The sequence below is a fragment of the Acipenser ruthenus genome, chromosome 37 (genome assembly GCF_902713425.1).
Source record: "Acipenser ruthenus chromosome 37, fAciRut3.2 maternal haplotype, whole genome shotgun sequence".
In the NCBI taxonomy this organism is placed as follows: Eukaryota; Metazoa; Chordata; class Actinopteri; order Acipenseriformes; family Acipenseridae; genus Acipenser; species Acipenser ruthenus.
Window position 1 is genome coordinate 5,967,364 of NC_081225.1, and position 19,623 is coordinate 5,986,986.

At 39.3% G+C, this 19,623-nt stretch overlaps 2 protein-coding genes across 2 annotated transcripts; one reads left to right on the top strand and one right to left on the bottom strand.

Moving 5' to 3' along the window:
* Positions 1 to 680: 680 nt before the first annotated feature.
* On the top strand, positions 681 to 9,359 carry LOC117397860 (protein MAK16 homolog). Its single transcript, XM_059008540.1, has 10 exons — positions 681 to 910; positions 1,406 to 1,455; positions 2,567 to 2,676; positions 3,621 to 3,685; positions 4,205 to 4,356; positions 4,839 to 4,893; positions 5,102 to 5,176; positions 5,471 to 5,581; positions 8,070 to 8,135; positions 8,589 to 9,359. The coding sequence occupies exons 1-10, from the start codon at positions 896 to 898 to the stop codon at positions 8,820 to 8,822; spliced, it is 933 nt and encodes a 310-aa protein (XP_058864523.1). The 5' UTR covers positions 681 to 895; the 3' UTR covers positions 8,823 to 9,359.
* A 633-nt stretch (positions 9,360 to 9,992) lies between these two features.
* On the bottom strand, positions 9,993 to 19,102 carry LOC117397921 (TELO2-interacting protein 2-like). Its single transcript, XM_034917770.2, has 8 exons — positions 18,955 to 19,102; positions 17,654 to 18,347; positions 16,385 to 16,571; positions 14,664 to 14,756; positions 13,611 to 13,795; positions 11,872 to 12,015; positions 11,418 to 11,580; positions 9,993 to 10,285 (listed from the first exon to the last, which is right to left on the bottom strand). The coding sequence occupies exons 2-8, from the start codon at positions 18,331 to 18,333 to the stop codon at positions 10,172 to 10,174; spliced, it is 1,566 nt and encodes a 521-aa protein (XP_034773661.2). The 5' UTR covers positions 18,334 to 18,347; positions 18,955 to 19,102; the 3' UTR covers positions 9,993 to 10,171.
* Positions 19,103 to 19,623: the final 521 nt, after the last annotated feature.

The following is a 19,623-nucleotide window of genomic DNA, read 5'->3' on the forward strand; positions in this document are numbered from 1 at the left end:
CAGTAGGCGTACACCATTCTTCAGTTTCTTGTGTAGTTCTATGTATGTACTTCTGTAATAAATTGATATATAACTGTATTCTAACTTAATGGGAAATGTCGGTTTATAGATACGAGAGATATACACTTCACGTAGTTTTAATATAACGTGTCCAACCGTTCACAGCCTACCTCTGATGGTGATCCACTATGAAAGGCGCTATATAAAAATAAAGATATTATTATTATTATTATTATTATTATTATTATTATTATTATTATTATTATTATTATGATGATGATGATGATGATGATGATGATGATGATGATGATGATGATGATGATGATGATGTTTATGTGTTAGTATTGCATTCGTGTTGACAAACTCACACCAAATGACTGTATATTGCAATGCATTAGAAACGCTTTTATTTATACAGTAAAAGTCTGACACAAAAAAGAGAGAGAACGGGCTTCGGTTTTAATGCATAATAAACACACGCCATCTGTTGGACGACGAGGTTAGTGCAATACAAAATTCAACCGGGGGGGGGGGTTCTGTAATAAAATAGAAATACTGTTGGTTACATTAACGCTCGTGTATGGAACATTCTAAAATCTATTTATTAACACACGTGAATCTCAGCCTAAAGACGTTCTGCTATTTCTTCTCGCGTTCTCGTTTTTCTCCAGTCTCAGGTAGCGCGAGATGTGAGTCCCTTTGTTGAACTCTCACGAGATTATGTGCCCTAACCAACATGGCTGCCTCCTGATTACACGTGTAGAAATTCAGAGCAGAAAGTTAGGAAGCTTTTTCAAACACTGTACTGATCAAATTCACGATATTGAAATACACCGAATCAACTTCACGACATCTTATTTATATATATATCTATCTTTTCGCATAGACCAAGAAAATGCAGCACGACGATGTAAGTACCGGTTTGAGTGCGAGTGGTGTTAACACGTTAAGTTTAGTCGGGCTACAGACTTAGTTAATATAATTATAATTCTTCTGTGTTTTTAGCGACTTAGCCGCTTAACACATGTTTTAAAAACTCGCGGGTATTAAATTGTAAGCTTGGAAAGCAAATGCTGCTAACTTCTTAATAGTGCCGGTTTACGCACAGATTCGCGGTGACTCGTAGTAATGTGGCTGCCTGAGTTTTTGGTATTTGATTTTGAATGTTAGATTTGATCTGTATTGGTAAAATGATGAACTAATGCATGAGTAGCAAACGTAAGCACACGAGGGAAAAAAGTGTTTGTTTACCACAAATCAAACGGGAATTATTCTTTTTGTATACGTTTGAGGTCTTTGTTTGCCAGACGATTCAATGTTGAAAGTGATGTTGTATTTATTTTATAATTTGGTATTGTTTCAATCAAGCTGTTTACATCTCTGATGCCGTGTCACTGTTCTGCAGGTCATCTGGGATATCGTTGGAAACAGACAGTTCTGCTCGTTCAAAGTCAAGTAAGTGTACCTGTCTGATTAGACTTGTGTAAAGCTACAGCGACCGACCCGCGTGAGAAATGAAATTCGTTAACAGTCCTGTTCGTTTATATCATATACATGTTATTAGCTGTAGGGACACAACGGTAGTATTTCTTCAAAATTACAAGAATCAGAATGTTTGAAATTCCAGAAGATATGTGACTGTGATGTTAATGTCAGTTTGGAGTATTCAGGGTGTGTATTGTTTTTAAGTCTTTAAGGCTGTGTGGTCCAGTGGTTAAAGAAAAGGGCTTGTAACCAGGAGGTCCCCGGTTCAAATCCCACCTCAGCCACTGACTCATTGTGTGACCCTGAGCAAGTCACTTAACCTCCTTGTGCGCCGTCTTTCGGATGAGACGTAGTTATAAGTGACTCTGCAGCTGATGCATAGTTCACACACCCTAGTCTCTGCTAAATAAACAAATAATAAAAAATAATTAAAATTCCAAAATGATCCGTACACTGCTATTTGAAGATGGAAAAACTGTCATCATAACAGGTAAAAAAATTGATCTGGTGCGAAAAGTGCTCAGTGCAAACGTTTTGGTCACGTGACCATCCTCCGTGCTCCCGAATGGAGAACACCGGAGTATTTAAGATCTTAATTCAATTAAAGACAAAACAACAGGGGTTCAATTAAAGACAAAACAACATGTACCCAGACCAATTAATATGTTAATATGTTGATAGACATTAGAGGGAATGTATTGCTAAATACTATTATATAGTTGAATTATAGGACAAGTTACAGAAAAATAGCAACGATAATGGCAGGAATACATCATATTGTTAATTATTGAATTCTAATCTATTGATTAGACTATTTCAATTCATATAGATCTACTGAAGCCACAATAATAAAAATTAACACTGATATTAATTTACAAAAAATATGTAAAAACTATGTAGACAAACATCAGTGGTGATGGAGCCAAATGGTAACAAGTCTTGAGTATAACGTAATTAATTAATTATCAAATAAACATTAATGATATAAAGAATACAAAAGCAATAAAACAAATAATATTAATTATATATTTATAGGCAACATGATAATCCAAGTTCTTAATTATTATTTTCCTCATTTTAGAACAAAAAATCAGAACTTTTGTCGGAATGAATACAACATCACAGGCCTGTGTAACCGATCATCGTGTCCCCTGGCTAACAGCCAGTATGCCACAATCAAAGAGGAGAAAGGTAAGCACTGCTGCTGGCACTTCTTATATAATGAACTGTCCAGGGATTCGAGCTAAATACATCATTCCATATGTACTACCTGTTCTGCACCTCCATCAGCTTTCAAAGAAGCATGTTACAGCAAACACGTGTCTTCATTTGATACCATTTGGTACCATTCAAGGTTATGCAAAGCTCTCACTGGGATGGAAATAAGACTCCCACTGTATAGCAGTTTGATCCATTCCAGATTTTACTATGAGTTTATTAAGACATTCCTGAGCTTGCTACCTATACACTGATAATTAAGCTAATAGTAAAACCTGGAATGTGCGAAACTGCTATGCAATAGGAGTCGTACCTGCATCCTGTCCCAGTTTGCATGCATTTCTTCAATGAAGTGAGAGTATAATAGACTATCTGTGTATTTCACCTGCTCTGGTTTTCCACCCCTTCATTGCCTTCTTTCCTGTCAGTAACCCTCCAGCTTTTTCCCCTTATGATTGACATGCATAGAACTCAGACACCCGGTGAAATAACCTGAAGAGCAAGTGGAACAGACTGGCTGAGAGTCAGGCATGGGAACTGAGAGCTTAGGATCATACCAGATACACCTTCTTTAAAAGCACATATATGTTTGCTATAACATGTGCATCTCTCACAACTGCTCATATGAAATCTTTATTTTTTTGTAAGATATTACACACATATATCAGTTTAGGGAGTCTGCAAAATGGTCAGATGTGGTATTGTTTGTAAATTTATAATGGCATTGACTTGGAATTTGGGGTTGAAATGCAAAAATTCCCAGGTAACTTGGAATACTCTACTAGCAAAGCATTGAAGATCTTCGTTTGGTAGTTTCACCGTCATGTATTGATTACATTCATTACACTATTCAGATGCTGCAGTGTAGTATACACATGGGATTGTGTTAATCGTTTTTAAACATGTTTTATTTCCAGGCCAGTGCTTCTTATATATGAAGGTCATAGAAAGAGCTGCTTTTCCAGCAAGAATGTGGGAAAGGGTAAGTTTTGATGCTGTTCCTACACTGGCACTATAATGTCTTAATTAGAAGTACAAGTAAATGTTTCTGTTAAAACCCTAATACCCTTACCACTGTGTAAAGAAGTGTCTCTTACGCTCTGTCCTAAGTCTGTCTCCACTTAATTTCGAACTGTGTCCTCTGGTCCTAATATTTGTTCTGCGTTTAAATGGCTGGGGTTAACTTTGTCAGCTCTTGATACATTTTTCAAGACTCCATTAAGTCCATCCTTAATTCTTGTTTGATCTAGGCTAAATAAATTCAGTTCTCACAACCTTCTTCAAAGCCCATCCCTTTGCAGCTCTGAGATTATTGCAAAAGAAAGCAAATGAAGTTCGAGAAAGGAACATTACATCTCAGTAAAAAGGGTGCTTATGCTTTCATTTTAGGTGACCAGAATTACAATAAATAATCAAGACACACAAAATGATGAATACCATTTTAGTGCTCGTTTAGTGGTCTAACCACAGTGTGGCTACACATACTGTTTTCCCTTTCTAGGTAAAGCTGAGCAAGAATTACGAGAAGGCTTTGGAACAGATAGATATAAATCTCATCTACTGGCCTCGCTTCCTCAGACACAAGTGTAAACAGCGCTTCACCAAGATCACACAGTACCTCATCCGAATCCGCAAGCTCACCCTGAAACGACAGTGAGTACGACAACGACCTGCTTCCATTGCATTTACAAACTCGATAGTGCTGAATGTAGGAATACTAAAAGAAACTTCAGTGACACATGTTTTGTCTAGATGCCTTTTCTTCAGGCTTTGAAATTTGAAATATATCTACAGCTATGGCCAAAAGTCTTGCATTGCCCTATAGAATTAACACATTTTGCTTCATAAAGTAGAATGTTAACCTGCTGAATAATGTTACGTTAACATATTGAATTACACACCGCTTTGTAGTTTTCCATATACTTAACGAAAAACGGACAAATTGAAAAATGTGACATTTTGAAATCTAACATGAAATACTGTACTACTATTATGGCTTCCAGTAGACTTTTGCGATGTCATTTTGTAGTCCTATGTCTCAATCCTAAAATTCTAGGTGATGCAAAACTTGTGGCCATAGCTAAAAATCAAAGTGCACAATAGAACCTAATGTATTGGCATATGTCCTTTTCTAGGAGAAAAATTGTTCCTCTGAGCAGGAAAGTGGAAAGAAGAGAGAAAAGAAGAGAGGTATGTATGATGATGATGATTGTGATTTTTGTATTATTTAGGTATAGGTTGGAATAAAGGGAATGTTCTTAAGTAATGTATTATCTGTTTCATAACTGTACCACTGGACTAATTGTTGCCATTTTAGAGATTATATTGTGTATTCAATACCACATGCTGGTATATTATGTATTCAATACTACTTGTTGGTATTTCTCTGTTGTTTTAGGAAAAGGCTCTTATTGCAGCTCAGCTGGACAATGCGATTGAGAAGGAACTGCTTGAGCGATTGAAACAGGGCACGGTAAGGACAGCACCTTGCATTCAAACAGGACACAATAAGGACACCCTTGTAACCCTGTTTTTCTCATTTTTGGATTTTGTTTCGATATTTTCTGTTTTGGTTTCACATCATGCTACATGGTTATGGCAGTTGCCCGTGCTGTCAAGTGAAGTATTGTGTATTTGAAGTTTGGCTGACGGCTCTCCAGTCCTTTCATTTGTTCTAATCACCAGAGCTGCGGTGCAGTGCAGTGAGGTTCATGTTGCCTGTAGCTAATCAGCGGGCGTGACATTGTGTTTGTTTTGTGGGTTTCAGTATGGAGATATCTACAATTTCCCAAGCCATGCATTCGACAAGGCCTTGGAGCAGCAGGACGCAGACATTGAAACAGATTCATCTGAGGAAGAAGAGGAGGAGGATGATGAGGTGAGTGTGAGAATCCAGTACTGCCACCAAGTGTGGGAATAATCAAATCAACACTTCATTAAAAGTACCAAATAACAAAACTAACAACTGCAATAAAGATAACTGATGGTTTGGCATTTTATGCCGTGTCTGGCACACAGTAATCATAGTTGTTTATATTTTGTTATTTTTAAAAACTGCATTTAGAATAGCATAATTTAAATAATCCTTGGGATAGATTGCCATGATAATTTAGGATGTGGTGTTCTTTTGCCAATATATGTTAGTAATATTAAAAGCTTATAAAGGCTTATGAGTAAGGCTGTGATTTTGTCACAGAAATCGGAAATTTGAATAAAGTCCGTGAAATCTTGGAAATGGATGTAAAAACACATTTGATTAGGGGCTTCCTTTATTTCTTTTAAACAATGCAGAATGTCATGCACTGAAAATCCAAGTCTGCGAGTATCTGTAAATTGTTTGGTTGCGTATGCACACGGCATTTAGGTGGAGTGATGTAGGTCAGCGAATGAGACAGATGAGCGAGCAAGCATGACAGCTAAAATACAACAAAGTGTGAGTGAACCGTTTTCTGTAAAGACAGAAGAACAAATGCATCGGAGAACAGAAGTTAACCGACTTAAGCCTGGGACACAGTATCAGATTGGCTACAGGAAGGTATCGTGCCGCGCTGATCTGTCCATCTCCATATTAAAGCAATGGCAGCGATACAGGCGGCAAAATGCCTTGCGTGCCGCGCCTGTCTGTCTACAGGCTTTCTTTACAACATGCTGTTTCTTTCAAAATCGTGGACAACTAAAGCCTGGTTCATACTTCTGTCGCAGCTGAAGTATGAAAGAGATATACTTCAGCAAATGAAATTTAATAGAGAAAAGTGTAAAGTATTGCATGCAGGCAATAAAAATGTGCATTATAAATATCATTTGGGAGATACTGAAATTGAAGAAGGGAACTATGAAAGACCTAGGAGTTTATGTTGACTTAGAAATGTCTTCATCTAGACAATGTGGGGAAGCTATAAAAAAGGCCAAGAAGATGCTTGGATATATTGTGAGAAGTGTTGAATTTAAATCAAGGGAAGTAATGTTAAAACTTTACAATGCATTAGTAAGACCTCACCTAGAATATTGTGTTCAGTTCTGGTCACCTCGTTACAAAAAGGATATTGCTGCTCTAGAAAGAGTGCAAAGAAGAGCAACCAGAATTATCCCGGGTTTAAAAGGCATGTCGTATGCAGACAGGCTAAAAGAATTGAATCTATTCAGTCTTGAACAAAGAAGACTACGCGGTGATCTGATTCAAGCATTCAAAATCCTAAAAGGTATAGACAATGTCGACCCAGGAGACTTTTTTGACCTGAAAAAAGAAACAAGGACCAGGGGTCACAAATGGAGATTAGATAAAGGGGCATTCAGAACAGAAAATAGGAGGCACTTTTTTACACAGAGAATTGTGAGGGTCTGGAACCAACTCCCCAGTAATGTTGTTGAAGCTGAAACCCTGGGATCCTTCAAGAAGCTGCTTGATGAGATTCTGGGTTCAATAAGCTACTAACAACCAAACGAGCAAGATGGGCTGAATGGCCTCCTCTCGTTTGTAAACTTTCTTATGTTCTTATGAATGCGATACATCAGTCGCAGACAGGTATAAAAGCTGTGCAGCTTCACTGATTGCTGTATGAGGGACGCATCGTGTCTCGGTTCTTTGGACTGCGCAGAGTGGTTGCAGCTGCTGTTCATACTTTATACTACATTCACGAAATTGGATACATTTGACATTTAATTAGATGTGCTGAGTAAGTTTGTACCTCAAAAGCGACGTCGTTGGTACATCCATCCTCTCAACCAAGAGAGAACCCGAAAGGGGGAATTTCAGACATTAATTAGACAGATGTTGGTATGTGACAGTGAGAGATATTTTAGGTATTTTAGAATGACAAGTGAAAGGTTTGACGATCTGTTAAGACTGCAAGTCCTACTTGTTGCACAGTATCAGAGACCCTCGAGTCTGAAGTGTGTACTGTAAGTTTTGTAACATTTAAACTTGGCAGTAGTCAAAAGCAACAGTCTTTATATTATTGGTTTCTGTGTACTATTTGTACTATTTGAAAGCTCTTTTGTATGTTGATGTAGCTAAAACTACATGTATTTGGTGACCTTTCCGCGAATTCTTGTTTTTTTGCCGCACCTCGCCCGTGAAATTTACTGAAAATGACCGTGCCAAAATCGTAGCCTTACTTATGAGCCGAGTGACTGCAAAACTGGATCTATATAACATTGTTATAAAATGTTCTAAATGTGAATGAAGAAATGTTTTTTTAATATTTAGAAAACACATTTCTTGGGAGGGGGATAGGCATACTGAAATGTTAAGATCCATTTCTTTAACTATTTCATAAATGTGTTTCTCGTCGAGCACATACACCCTGAAGAGCTCTTCGGAAGGTACTGTTTTACAGCACGTTCTGACTCTCCCCTCTTCTCTGCAGGATGTTGGGCAGAGGGAGTTTGTGGAAGATGACGATGTAGATGAGAGCGACCTAAGTGATTTTGAGGTAAAAAGAAACATCATTATCTTAATAAAACTGGGTCTGGTTTGATACTGGAGAAACACCTATATCAAAAGCAGTTGAAGTTTAAGGTAATAACTGACAGGACACTGTTTGTGTGTCTTTTGGTAGTATTATGACAGCATGTTTATTGTATTTTTGTACTGTATGCTGCCTACTTATGTTTCTATTGTTGAGATTTTAGTGTATATTTTTAATATTTATTTCTGCTCACCAGTTTGCTGGTATTAAGGTAATGTTTTCTGTTTTGGGTTTATGTATTGAAAACTAAACTGGGAGAAACTGTCTTTACAGGTTGTTTCTTTGTTTTTAATAAAAAATAAGATAAATAAATATGTATAAACTCTATGGAGTGCATGAAACATATGTGGCTGAGTGATGGGTAGGGTGTATTCTCAGTGGCCAGGCATTCCAAACTGAAAACAACGTTTCTTTCAGGAAATGAATAAACTGAAGGGCAGCAGTGATGAAGAGGAGGAGAAATCCAGCGATGAGGAGTCTGAAATGGAGATTGCGAGCGAGGAGGAAGTGGAGATGGAGGGCGAGTCTGCAAAGGGCAAGAAGTCCAAGGGCAAGGCACCTCTGAAAGGAGGGATCAGGAAGAAGCGAGCGTACGTGGAGATCGAATACGAGAAAGAGACTGAACCGCCTGCCAAAGAGAAAGCTTCATAATGCACTGTGTGCACATCCTGTCCTGTGTATCCAGTCACACTGCCTCCCGGACCCACAGGATATCACTGGGCTCTTAGACTCCATGGTAGAATTACATCATACTCATTTAATAATGCGGCCAGCCTCTGCTTTTTTTTCATTTGGTATTCAAGCCCTTTTATAATTTTTGTTCTGTCGACACAGTACCAGTATGAAAACTTTCAGAGTGGGCTGCACCTGTTTAGTTGCATGTATTATTTACATGTCGACCTTGAAAAAAAAACTTGGCGTTTCTTTTGCTAAATCTTAGCAATAACAATTATTGTGCAATGTCTATTTTTGCTGATTGCTTCATTTAAGATGTTATTAACAACCAAGTTATTTTCCAAAACCATAGCAGTTAAAAAAAAATAAATTGCAAAAAGGTGCTACAGATGTGTTCAGGTTCACACTGAGCTCGTTATTTCAGTACTGGTTTTCTGTCTTCGGTTCCCCAGCATGTGGAAGGCTCCCTGTTTCCGAAGGTGACTAAATAAAACACACTTCTTTATCTGAAAATATTTTGGTATATTCATACATCCCACTCATAATTGAGATCCCATATTGTGAAAAGTGAACAGTCATAAATGTGTTACGATGGTTTATATTTTCATTTATCCAAAACATTCTGTTTTTGTAACCCTAAAATAAGTTGGACTGGTTAGTTCATTTTTGCATGCGGGTGTCCGAGTAAACGAAACAGAGCTGATGTGAATTTTCCTGTTAACATGAATGATTGATTTTTGGAAACAATTGATAAACCCTCATGTCTGTGTGTGCACATAGAATACCAACACTGTGATCAGTATCATCTTATTTTGTCATTCCCCGACGGGGAGAGAGTGGTAAAGCTCCTGCATGTTGCATTCACATAGATGCTGTAGTTCTAGAATCAGAATTAGTCATAGTCGAGATTTAACTTATGTATGAGTTCTGGAGTTTAATTGGAAACCTGATAAAATGAAAAATAAGAAGATGCTGCATGGCTCCACTCAGATTTTCATGAAGCTTTGCATGGGAATTTGTTCTGAGATGCTGCCCTGCATTTGTAAAGCTTTGGTTAGGATCTATACAGAAGTACCCTGTTTATTAGACAGTTTGCACAGAATAGAAATGGCAGGCTGATAACTGCAAAAATGAAACACATTCTGTCAAAGCATTTTTATTTTGTTGATCAGGTCAACAATATTTGTGTTACAAGTCCTCCGCACTCGAGATACACATGCTACTGTACATCACTGAGCAGATATTTTTAAGTGCAATTACAGTTGTTTCCATTTCACAGAAATGACATTCTGTCTACTGGGTTAGACATTAATTCACATTACAGTTCAGTTAGACCATTCCACATTTGCTTCTTGTCTTCGAACATCCTGCTGAATTTTCTCAATGCATTCCAACACTCTTGCTTCAGGGCAGGTGCTGTGAACTCCTGCAAGAACCGTCTGAAAAGAGAAACATCTCTTATTAAAGCTGCAGTGCCCCCACACTCAAGTTCACACTAAATGATAATTTATTGTTACTGGTGAACATGTTCTTCCATCGATCAGCCCTGTGTATACTGTTACTTTAAACCACCAATGAGTGCAGTTAGGAGCTGTAAGGAACTTGCTTGTTTTGTTTTTTGTTAAACTAATACTATTAGATGTGGGATTTTCAACATGGGTTTATAAACCTGAACTATGTCAGTTTTAAACGGTGTGGTGCAGTGCAGCTGCACAGTAGGGCAAAGAATCTCAAGCTCGTCCCGATGTCCGCATGGACAACAAACTTTGCATAAGCACTAAATATGACAGCAAGTTTCAATGAGTTTTTGTAGATGTGCACACAGTGCTCCACATAAGGTTTTGGGTATGGGAGTAACTTAACCACAAATTTTTGAGCGAGTAAAATGCAACATTACCTTGAAGTCATGAGTAATCTTGATAAATACTGTACAATCTTTAATGATAATGGGGTAGGCATTTATTGACCACTGCCAATATGATTATATATATATATATATATATATATATATATATATATATATATATATATATATATATATATAAGCACAGAAAAATAACTTACATTTTAACATTACATTCTTGAACTCAGTGAACATATTAACTTCTGTATAAATCCATACAGATAAATAAGGAAATGCATTAATAAGTTATAAAACAATTTGTTTAATATTATAGGCACCTTTTTTTAGTGGTTGCCTGATGATGGTTCCAGTTGGATTTGTAGCTGGACTTCAACCTGTGTAACTTGAAATGTTCCTTATTCTTACTGTGATTGGCTGCAAAGACAACAGGGCTAGCCAGAGATTAGATCATGTTTGTTGGGTTGGTTTGTCTGGTGTAGTTTCCTAGTTACTGAAGACATTGTATTCTGGGAGATGTAGTTGTTAGTGGGAGACGGGAGGGGAGGCAGACAAGCTGAGCAGCAAAATTGGTCTGCGTATTTGTACGCATTAAATTTAAATTGAGTGCGTATCTCGGATTTTCTAATGCGTAACACCGGCAGGGACGCAGCTCATCTGGAGCGCTGCATGCACATTTATCCTGTGTGTCTGTGTAAGGTAGCTGATACCTGCAGCTCGTGGTCGCAGCAGCGGTGCAGCAGAATGAGACAGTGCGCTGCTCGCTGCAGCAGGTCCTCTTTCACTGCCTGTGGGGTGGGGCTGCAGTCTGTGCACACATCGTAAATCAGCCTCAACAGGGACTTCACAAGCACATCCAACCTGGAAGCCATTCTGTACAGAAAGAATTGCAATGGTAGGATTAAAAAGCATCTGGAACCAAAACTTTAGCCATTTGTAAATGGAAGATAAAAGTAGCCAGTTGTCAAAGCTGCCTCTTTTAAAGTTCCGGTGTCCCACAATCCTGTTGAGTTTTACACTAAAAACTTCACTCTTTCGTGCACTTGATCAGAATCTTTTTTTTCTAGTAAAAGTCCCTCAACTCAATGTTTTTCCTGAGAATTACACATGCAGTGCAATAATATATTTTCCCAATATTTACAATCACACATAGTTGTTCTGTACCTAGGCCAGGCATGTTGTATTGTGTTTTCTAGAGCCTGCAGTGTGTAAAGTCTTGCCACTTCCTCTGGTCCGTCATAAACTTCCAGGTATCCCACAATCACCCTCTCCAGCCGTTTCAGATGACGAACAATCAAAATTCCCAGTCTGGCAAGTGTGAACAGTGATATTGTTAAATATATAATTGTAACAAACATGTGGAGAGTATTTAGAAGAACATAGAAATATAAATGGGTCCTCTGATTATTTTAGCTTAATGCTGCAACGAAAAATACATTTTCAAAATGTGAAACCATATAGTCATTCTCAGTTTCATAATGGATGCAACAAATCTGCACTGATTTATAAATAAATAGAGGATTTGTGTATCAAAATCACCTTGATATTGTCATACTAGAGGGGTCTAGTGTTTTTGAATAGTCTCCTGTGTTTGTATTGTCGATTTATCTATTGGTTGTGTTTTTGTGTTGAAAACTCCAAGCTCTCCCTCCTCAGTCTTAAATTGTTACATTTTTTTGGCGGGACGGAGCCCTGCTGTAAAAACCCGGCGCGGGAGTGTCCGCGTTCTCCGAGTCCCCAGCTGCGGTAGGGAGAGGTACTGCTGGACTGTGCAGCCATTGGAGTGTACTACACGGAGGGCCCTAGTCACAGGGACAGGCCCTGCAGTGCTGACTACAACCCTGTATTATTGTGGTTTTATTCTGTTAATAAAGCGCACTATTCATTTCATTTAGACTGGCTGAGTCAGTCGGTCTCCGGCCTCCGATGATCTCCAAGACTCGCGCAGTGACCTGCCCAGGGTAAGCCAGAGAGTAAGCTGACCGAGATGCAATATTATACAATACCATGCTGATTTCATTTATATAGTGATCTTCGTGAACATGCATCCAACTGCATTTAAGCTAATTAATGTGTTTAAAATTCCTGAATTCACAGTATTTCACACATTTTTATTGAATTGCAATGCTAATTAGGGGTTGATACACCTTGAGAGCAAACAGCAGCAGGCTTAATATAAAGTAAATGTGCAACTGTAGTTTTCACCTCTCTATGAAGGGTGGGTTAGGGTTAGTTCTGCTGTTCACTCTATGAAGAGTGGGAGGTCAGGGTTAGTTCTGCTGCTCACCTCTCTATGAAGGACAGGGTGTTAGGGTTTGGGCTGGGTTACGGTTTGGGCTGGGATAGGGTTTGGGCTGGGTTTGGGCTGGGTTAGGGTTAGGGCTGGGTTAGGGTTAGCTCTGGGTTAGGGTTAGCTCTGGGTTAGGGTTTGGGCTGGGATAGGGTTTAGGCTGGGATAGGGTTTGGGCTGGGTTAGGGTTTGGGCTGGGTTAGGGTTTGGGCTGGGTTAGGGTTTGGGCTGGGTTAGGGTTAGCTCTGGGTTAGGGTTTAGGCTAGGTTAGGGTTAGCTCTGGGTTAGGGTTTGGGCTGGGTTAGGGTTAGCTCTGGGTTAGGGTTTGGGCTGGGTTAGGGTTTAGGCTGGGTTAGGGTTTAGGTTGGGTTAGGGTTAGGGTTTGGGCTAGGTTAGGGTTAGCTCTGGGTCAGGGTTTGGGCTGGGATAGGGTTTAGGCTGGGATAGGGTTTGGGCTGGGATAGGGTTTGGGATGGGTTTCGGCTGGGTTAGGGTTAGTGCTGGGTTAGGGTTAGCTCTGGGTTAGGGTTTGGGCTAGGTTAGGGTTAGCTCTGGGTTAGGGTTTAGGCTGGGTTAGGGTTTGGGCTGGGTTAGGGTTAGTTCTGCTGCTCACCTGTCTATGAAGGGCGGGATGTTCCTGGCGTAGACCCTCCGCAGGGGGATCTTGTGCTCCATCTCCATGTGAGTCAGAACCAGCCTCAGGACCTCATCATAGCGGGTGGCTTTCCTTGGATCCCCTGCTTTCTGGGGGGGCTTTTCTAGCACAGAGAGCAGGTCTAAGAGACAGGGAAGAACAGCCTGGGGTGGGGCAGAGAGGCAATTTAATATTAAAGACAGTCTATTACAGTGCTGCCCAAACACAGTCCTGGAGAGCCCCTATCCAGGAAGTTTTGTAGGTCACCCTAAATTGCTAATTTCTAAAGACTGGGAACACATGGATGTTACTGATCAATTAAGCAAGTAACTTGTTCAATTAAGGGAACTCTGGTCATTGGGCCAGTTTACATACTGGGAAAATGTCATGACTTGTTTACTGTCATGACTTATTTAAGGTGGTACGGTCTGGATTACAATTTTAGTTAGTTTTGGTTTATGTTTGAATACAAATGTAATACATTATACAAAAATCAAATACAACATGAAGTTTCAAAGCAGGAATTGTTAAATTAAACAAACCAAAATTATCTAAAATAATTCAGCTGTACCGCCTTAAATAAGTCATGACAGTAGACAGATAAGTCATGACATTTTCCCAGCATGTAATCCAGGCCATTGAGGGCTGAAAAGGGTAGTTCATTTTTTGTACCAAATGATCTCAAAATGACTTTAATAAATGAATTTAATAAATCACCTGCTTAATTGATCACAGTGAAATTGTTCCAGGTGTTAAGAAATTGATGATTAAAGGTTACCTATAAAACCTGCTGGATAGGGGCTCTCCAGGACTGGGTTTGGGCAGCACTGCTCTGTTATATTGGATGTGATCCTCACTGTGAACAATGAGGGGGTATCAATCCTGGATGGACCCTATTAAGAAAACCAGTTTGGCTAATGGCCGTGTTTGTCAACGCCACAGAAAAAGACAGTGAAATTCACTGGGGTCATATTACTTATTAAAAGGATTGCATTGTGCACGGCGAATGGTAGCCACACATGCCTGCTGTACCTGTATGAGCTGTGCCTCCGGTGTGTAGAGGTGGTTGAAGAGTGCGTGATACAGCACCTGGGCTCTGTTGAACTGCCGCAGAGCAGCTGCAGGCTGAAACAAAGGTGGAAATCACTCATGTGCTCATTAAAGCACTCTTATTAGGAAAGGCTACAAAGTTAGTTTGCTTTAAAACATTGCTTTAAAACTGAAACGCCTCCCAATAGAACCTCTACAGTAGTAGCTCAGTAAAAGGATACTGTATTGTTTTTGTTTTTACTCACTATTCCCTCACATCTATATGATGTTTGCAATTGTTCTCATGAGGATTACAAACATCATACAAAGGCAAGGGGACCGTACAAAAAAATGACAATTCTTAACTTTAAGGTGTTTAGCTAAAATTATTAGCTACTGATCAAAATGCCAATAACATGTTGTTCTGTAATTCTAATAACTTTTCAATTGAGTTCTGGAACTGTTTACTCTGTGAAAAGTTATTGATGTACGCCATTGGTGATAAAGGATGACACAGTGACTATAACTTACGGCTGCTGCAATTAAATCGAAAATCGATTCTTTGATCGATTCCATTCCTCATTATATACATCGATATAGATACTGGATAATCGATTCAATAATTACATTTTTGTAACACGCATAATAACGTTATTTAAGTTTATCAACGACACTGCACCGAACGCCCTGCCTTGCTATTTACAGTATTTCTGCCAGACAAGCAGTGGGCGTGCTCTTCTTTTTCTGCTTGTGTTAACAAGCTTCTGATTTGCTGGTCCCATCCTACCAGCGAATCAGTTTTGAAAATGCTTTGTAAGCACGCCCCTCTGTATTTTCACTATATAAACAAACACACAAAAAAGCGTGCTGCGTTGTACATTATTATTATTATTATTATTATTATTATTGGCAGGGATTTCCGCAGTGTGTTTCACAGATAGTGAAGGTTAGGTGGTACAGTATTAACAAGATGCAATGCGTGATGCTGCAGCTGTCGCTGAATAAAAAAAAAAAAAAATGTTTTTCATAAACTCGTGTCTAGTTTATATAGACTACATACAAGTACTGTAATCTGTTTGGAATAAATATTTTAGTAACACTCCTGTAGTATGTTAAACTTGCTTTAGGCTTGTGAATGTTGTTGTTTTTTTTCTTCTCTTGACGCTACCAAGGCGTGATTACCCCTCGCATTCAATTGTTGTGCACAAGCTTTTACTAAACAGCACTGATATTAAAATAACAACGCCGCAGGAAGAGGAGTGCACTGAACATGTACGGTACAATCATCGATATTTACTCAAACGATTATATTTTGTGTGGCCAAATAATCGATTGCTATTTTGAGGCTTAACTGACAGCCCTACTCTAACTGTATGGACACTTGCAGTCTAGGACCACAGGGCCCTAATAACTACTGCACATGAAGGAAAGGTCAAGTGCATTGTTGTAAGCTTAGTAAAACATCAAGTAACCAACAACATAACATAACGCTAAGATTGCTCAAATAAGTGCAGTTTTTCAATCAATTTAAGAAGATTTATCTAAGACTAATGCATAGCATTGCTTAAACACAAGGGCTCTTATGCTTCCTGAGTTTTGAAGAGGGAGTCTGCCGACAGCAAAAATGCACCCCAAATTTGCTGCCCGAATCAGCTAAGGGTTTGTTTGCTTGAAAATGACCCCCGTAGGTAGATGGCACTGGTGGTGGTGAAGTTTGAACTCACGACATTGAGGACGATGTGGTGCAGGCAGTGCACCCCCAGGACCTTGTTCTCAGTGCGGTAGTCGTCAGAGATGAGCAGCGACGGGGGAAAGACCCAGTCCAGGTAAGAGCAGAGCCAGGGCCGGCTCACCTGAATCAGGGTCCACGAGAACACGTGCTTGGTGGCTTGGTTCAGCTTCCAGGTCTCTCTGAAAGAATGTTGAGAATAGAGAATCCTCTAACTGAACCAAATTGAATCTTTAAATCCTGGAAACACATGCAAGTGGAACTGAAGTTCTTTCGTAGCAAACAGGATCTTTTTATTTTTATTTTGTAAATAAACAATCCTGGTTTTCACAACTACCCTGAATTAAGTACATTTAAATCAGTCATGAGTTTGATAAATTCTTCCTTCTTTATAGCTGCATGAAGAACTTACAGATTCACCAGGGGCCTAATTATTTAAAATCCTGGCATCATTTCAATAATATACCTAAAGGAAGAAAGTTCTGAAACCAGGGGCTGGGTGCAGGGCTAGTGTGAGTTTCAAGTCCTCTTTGTAGTGGGAAAGGATATTAGTGTTATCCTGTCTGGGAATTCTGTATAGCCGGGAGCACTTTTAAACAGCAAAATAAAATGGCCTTACCTTAAATTTATAATAAGACAAATAATTTGAATAATAATAAGAAATTGAATAATAATCCACCCTGATTCATACCCAGGCTACACTGCTCCATTTACCCCCTGATCCTTTGCGATCTTGTTTGTGTTTCTGCCAGAGCTTGCACATCATACCACCCAATTCCTTGCTGTAAAAAAAGCCATTTCTACCCCCCTCCCCCCGCCTTCAACTCTGATTGATTAAATGCAGTGTCAAGATGTAACACAGCAGCACACTGTGAGACAGACAGCGGGGAGTTGTCTCAGAGCTGTCATGTGGTTCCGAGATTTATTTTTCACCGTGCTTGCAAGTGGGGCAGCCCACCCTGCTGAAAATGCTTGGGGAGAACCCTGCCTGTGCACTGAAGCCCATAAATGAAGAATTTGTACCAAAGCCTGTGCAACAGTGATATTGTTCCCCACCTCACTCATGATGTACTTTCAGAAGCAATTTCTTGCTGGAATAGGAAATGAAAATTAGAAACGGCAACTGTCTGAATATATTTTGGTTCAATTACCACCGTGTGGTTTCACATGAAACTTTCCATTTGAAACAAAAAATCACAGGAAAACTAAACAAAACACAAGTTACTTCCAAAACAAAGAACCTTTAAAAATAAGTCCTACTCACTTCTGCATCTCTGGCTTCAGGAGTTCCAAGACAGGCCCCAAAATCCCTTCATCGTCACCGCTTGTCTTTCCACAAAGCAGTTCAGTTAGAGTCTCACAGCCCGCAGTCTGCACTGAAGCAGCCAGGAGCTCCCGTGCAGCAAGCTCTGACTGCGCATCGGTCCAGGGAAGACCCTGCACGTGTGCAGCAGAAAACACAAAGACAGGGGGCAGCAGCTTGCGTACAAGCGACCTTACAGGAGCTGCTGTGCTTCCGCAGGGCAGTACAACATTAGAGGCTCCAAGCCTCCTCACCAGCCGGAGAAGCACGCCAGCCACAGTGCAAGCCTTTCCAGGGACTGAGCTATACCAGCTCTCACACAACTCCCCGCTGTCTGTCTCACAGTGTGGAAGTGCAGCATACTGGACAAGCGTGCCAGTAAAACCCACGTACACTTTACCCAAGTCAGGACCTTCACTGTGGCAGCAGCTGGAGAAAAGCCAAAGGCTATCTGCGGTTTCGAATAAGCGCATGACGTCCTGTAGAATATCTTCTTTGGTTTTGGAGGACTTCCCGGCTTGGAGTAACTCCTGAATCTGGGATAAAACTGTGGCCACAGGGGGTCCCGGGAGCAGGCTGGGACTTGGGGCTTCTGTCTCACCTGAGATTTGGAGCCTGTTCAGTATTTCAGGCAGATCCATTGTTAAGCAGTAATCTGCAACATACAGAAGGGGTTTTGCATTAGTTACAGTACATGTAGAAATGTAACATTACATTTAAAAATGAAAAGGTAAATGAAACGTCAAAACAAAAATCAAATAAGCAAATAAACATATATATATATATATATATATATATATATATATATATATATATATATATATATATATTAGTGCCACAGTTGTTAACAGTTCATATTTCTCAAAAGCCTTGGCATAAAATACCGACATTAATTAATATTTAACGTCATCGTAATTACAACTTGACGATCACCTAATAGCTGTAAACATTCCTTTAAATACTGCAACATTTCTGCAATATGTGTTGCAATGTTTCTGGATGTAGTTCAATGCAGTGAACTGTGCGCATGTGGCCGTACTAAAAGTCACAGCGTCTAATAAGAAGTTGTAGTGTGTGTGTTTTTTAAAGGGTTAGACACATCATTAAAATAAAAACATCGGTTTGAGCATCAACGTACGAGTATTTTTTTTTTATTTTTTTACACAACACAACACGTTAGACCAGCGAGCTAGTTCTAGCGTAATAAATTAGTGGCACACATGTTCTACAAGTAAAATCATTAGAAAGCACAAATTGTTTACCTCAGTGTCTTAGCTGTTATGCGGCGTCAGTATGTTTCACGTAAATAACATACATTTAAACGTGTTTATCATGCAGCAAGATTACTACACATGACTTGGACAGGATGTGCAACTTTTTAATGATTCCCCACTGGAAACAACGATGAAACCACAAGAACCTTGCTATTTATAGATTTTTTTTTTATGAAACTGCATCCTTGTTCCGCCATATTGGCTCCAATGCTCCTATTATGGTGCATGAGCCTGAATCTCAGACTATTTCACCAATGTAACCTGATCAATCAGCGCACTTTGAAATATTATACCTTGTCTTTATTAATGTACAATATGAAACTGACTTATACATCAATTGTTCTGTGGCCACCTCTGAAATATTACCCGGTGAGCTGAATCTATTAAATAAAATAATGTAACTTCAAGTAATATGTTTATGCTTGTAAACAGCGACATCTGTTGGAAACTCTGTACTAACATTATATTTTGTACGTTCTGCACTGTTAGGAAGGATGCAGTGAAAATGCCTTTCCGGTTCTTCTTTATTTTATTTCTGCTTTGTGGTTAATAGTGCAAAGACAATATATGATATATTACAAAACGCTTGAATAATATAAATACAGCAAAAGACTGGGTCCCACTGTATTACTCAGGCTGCACTGCCGTGTCTATTCA

What these genes read in the sequence shown, in the direction of transcription:
- LOC117397921 (XM_034917770.2), bottom strand. Translation starts at nt 18,333, where the DNA reads ATGGATCTGCCTGAAATACTGAACAGGCTCCAAATCTCAGGTGAGACA. An exon ending in CTGAAGCCAGAGATGCAGAA is followed by an intron (nt 16,572 to 17,653) that starts GTGAGTAGGACT and finishes ACATTCTTTCAG; the next exon opens with AGAGACCTGGAAGCTGAACC. An exon ending in GCTGCGACCACGAGCTGCAG is followed by an intron (nt 10,286 to 11,417) that starts GTATCAGCTACC and finishes TTCTCTTTTCAG; the next exon opens with ACGGTTCTTGCAGGAGTTCA.
- LOC117397860 (XM_059008540.1), top strand. An exon ending in TTCTGCTCGTTCAAAGTCAA is followed by an intron (nt 1,456 to 2,566) that starts GTAAGTGTACCT and finishes TCCTCATTTTAG; the next exon opens with AACAAAAAATCAGAACTTTT. An exon ending in AGCGATTGAAACAGGGCACG is followed by an intron (nt 5,177 to 5,470) that starts GTAAGGACAGCA and finishes TGTGGGTTTCAG; the next exon opens with TATGGAGATATCTACAATTT.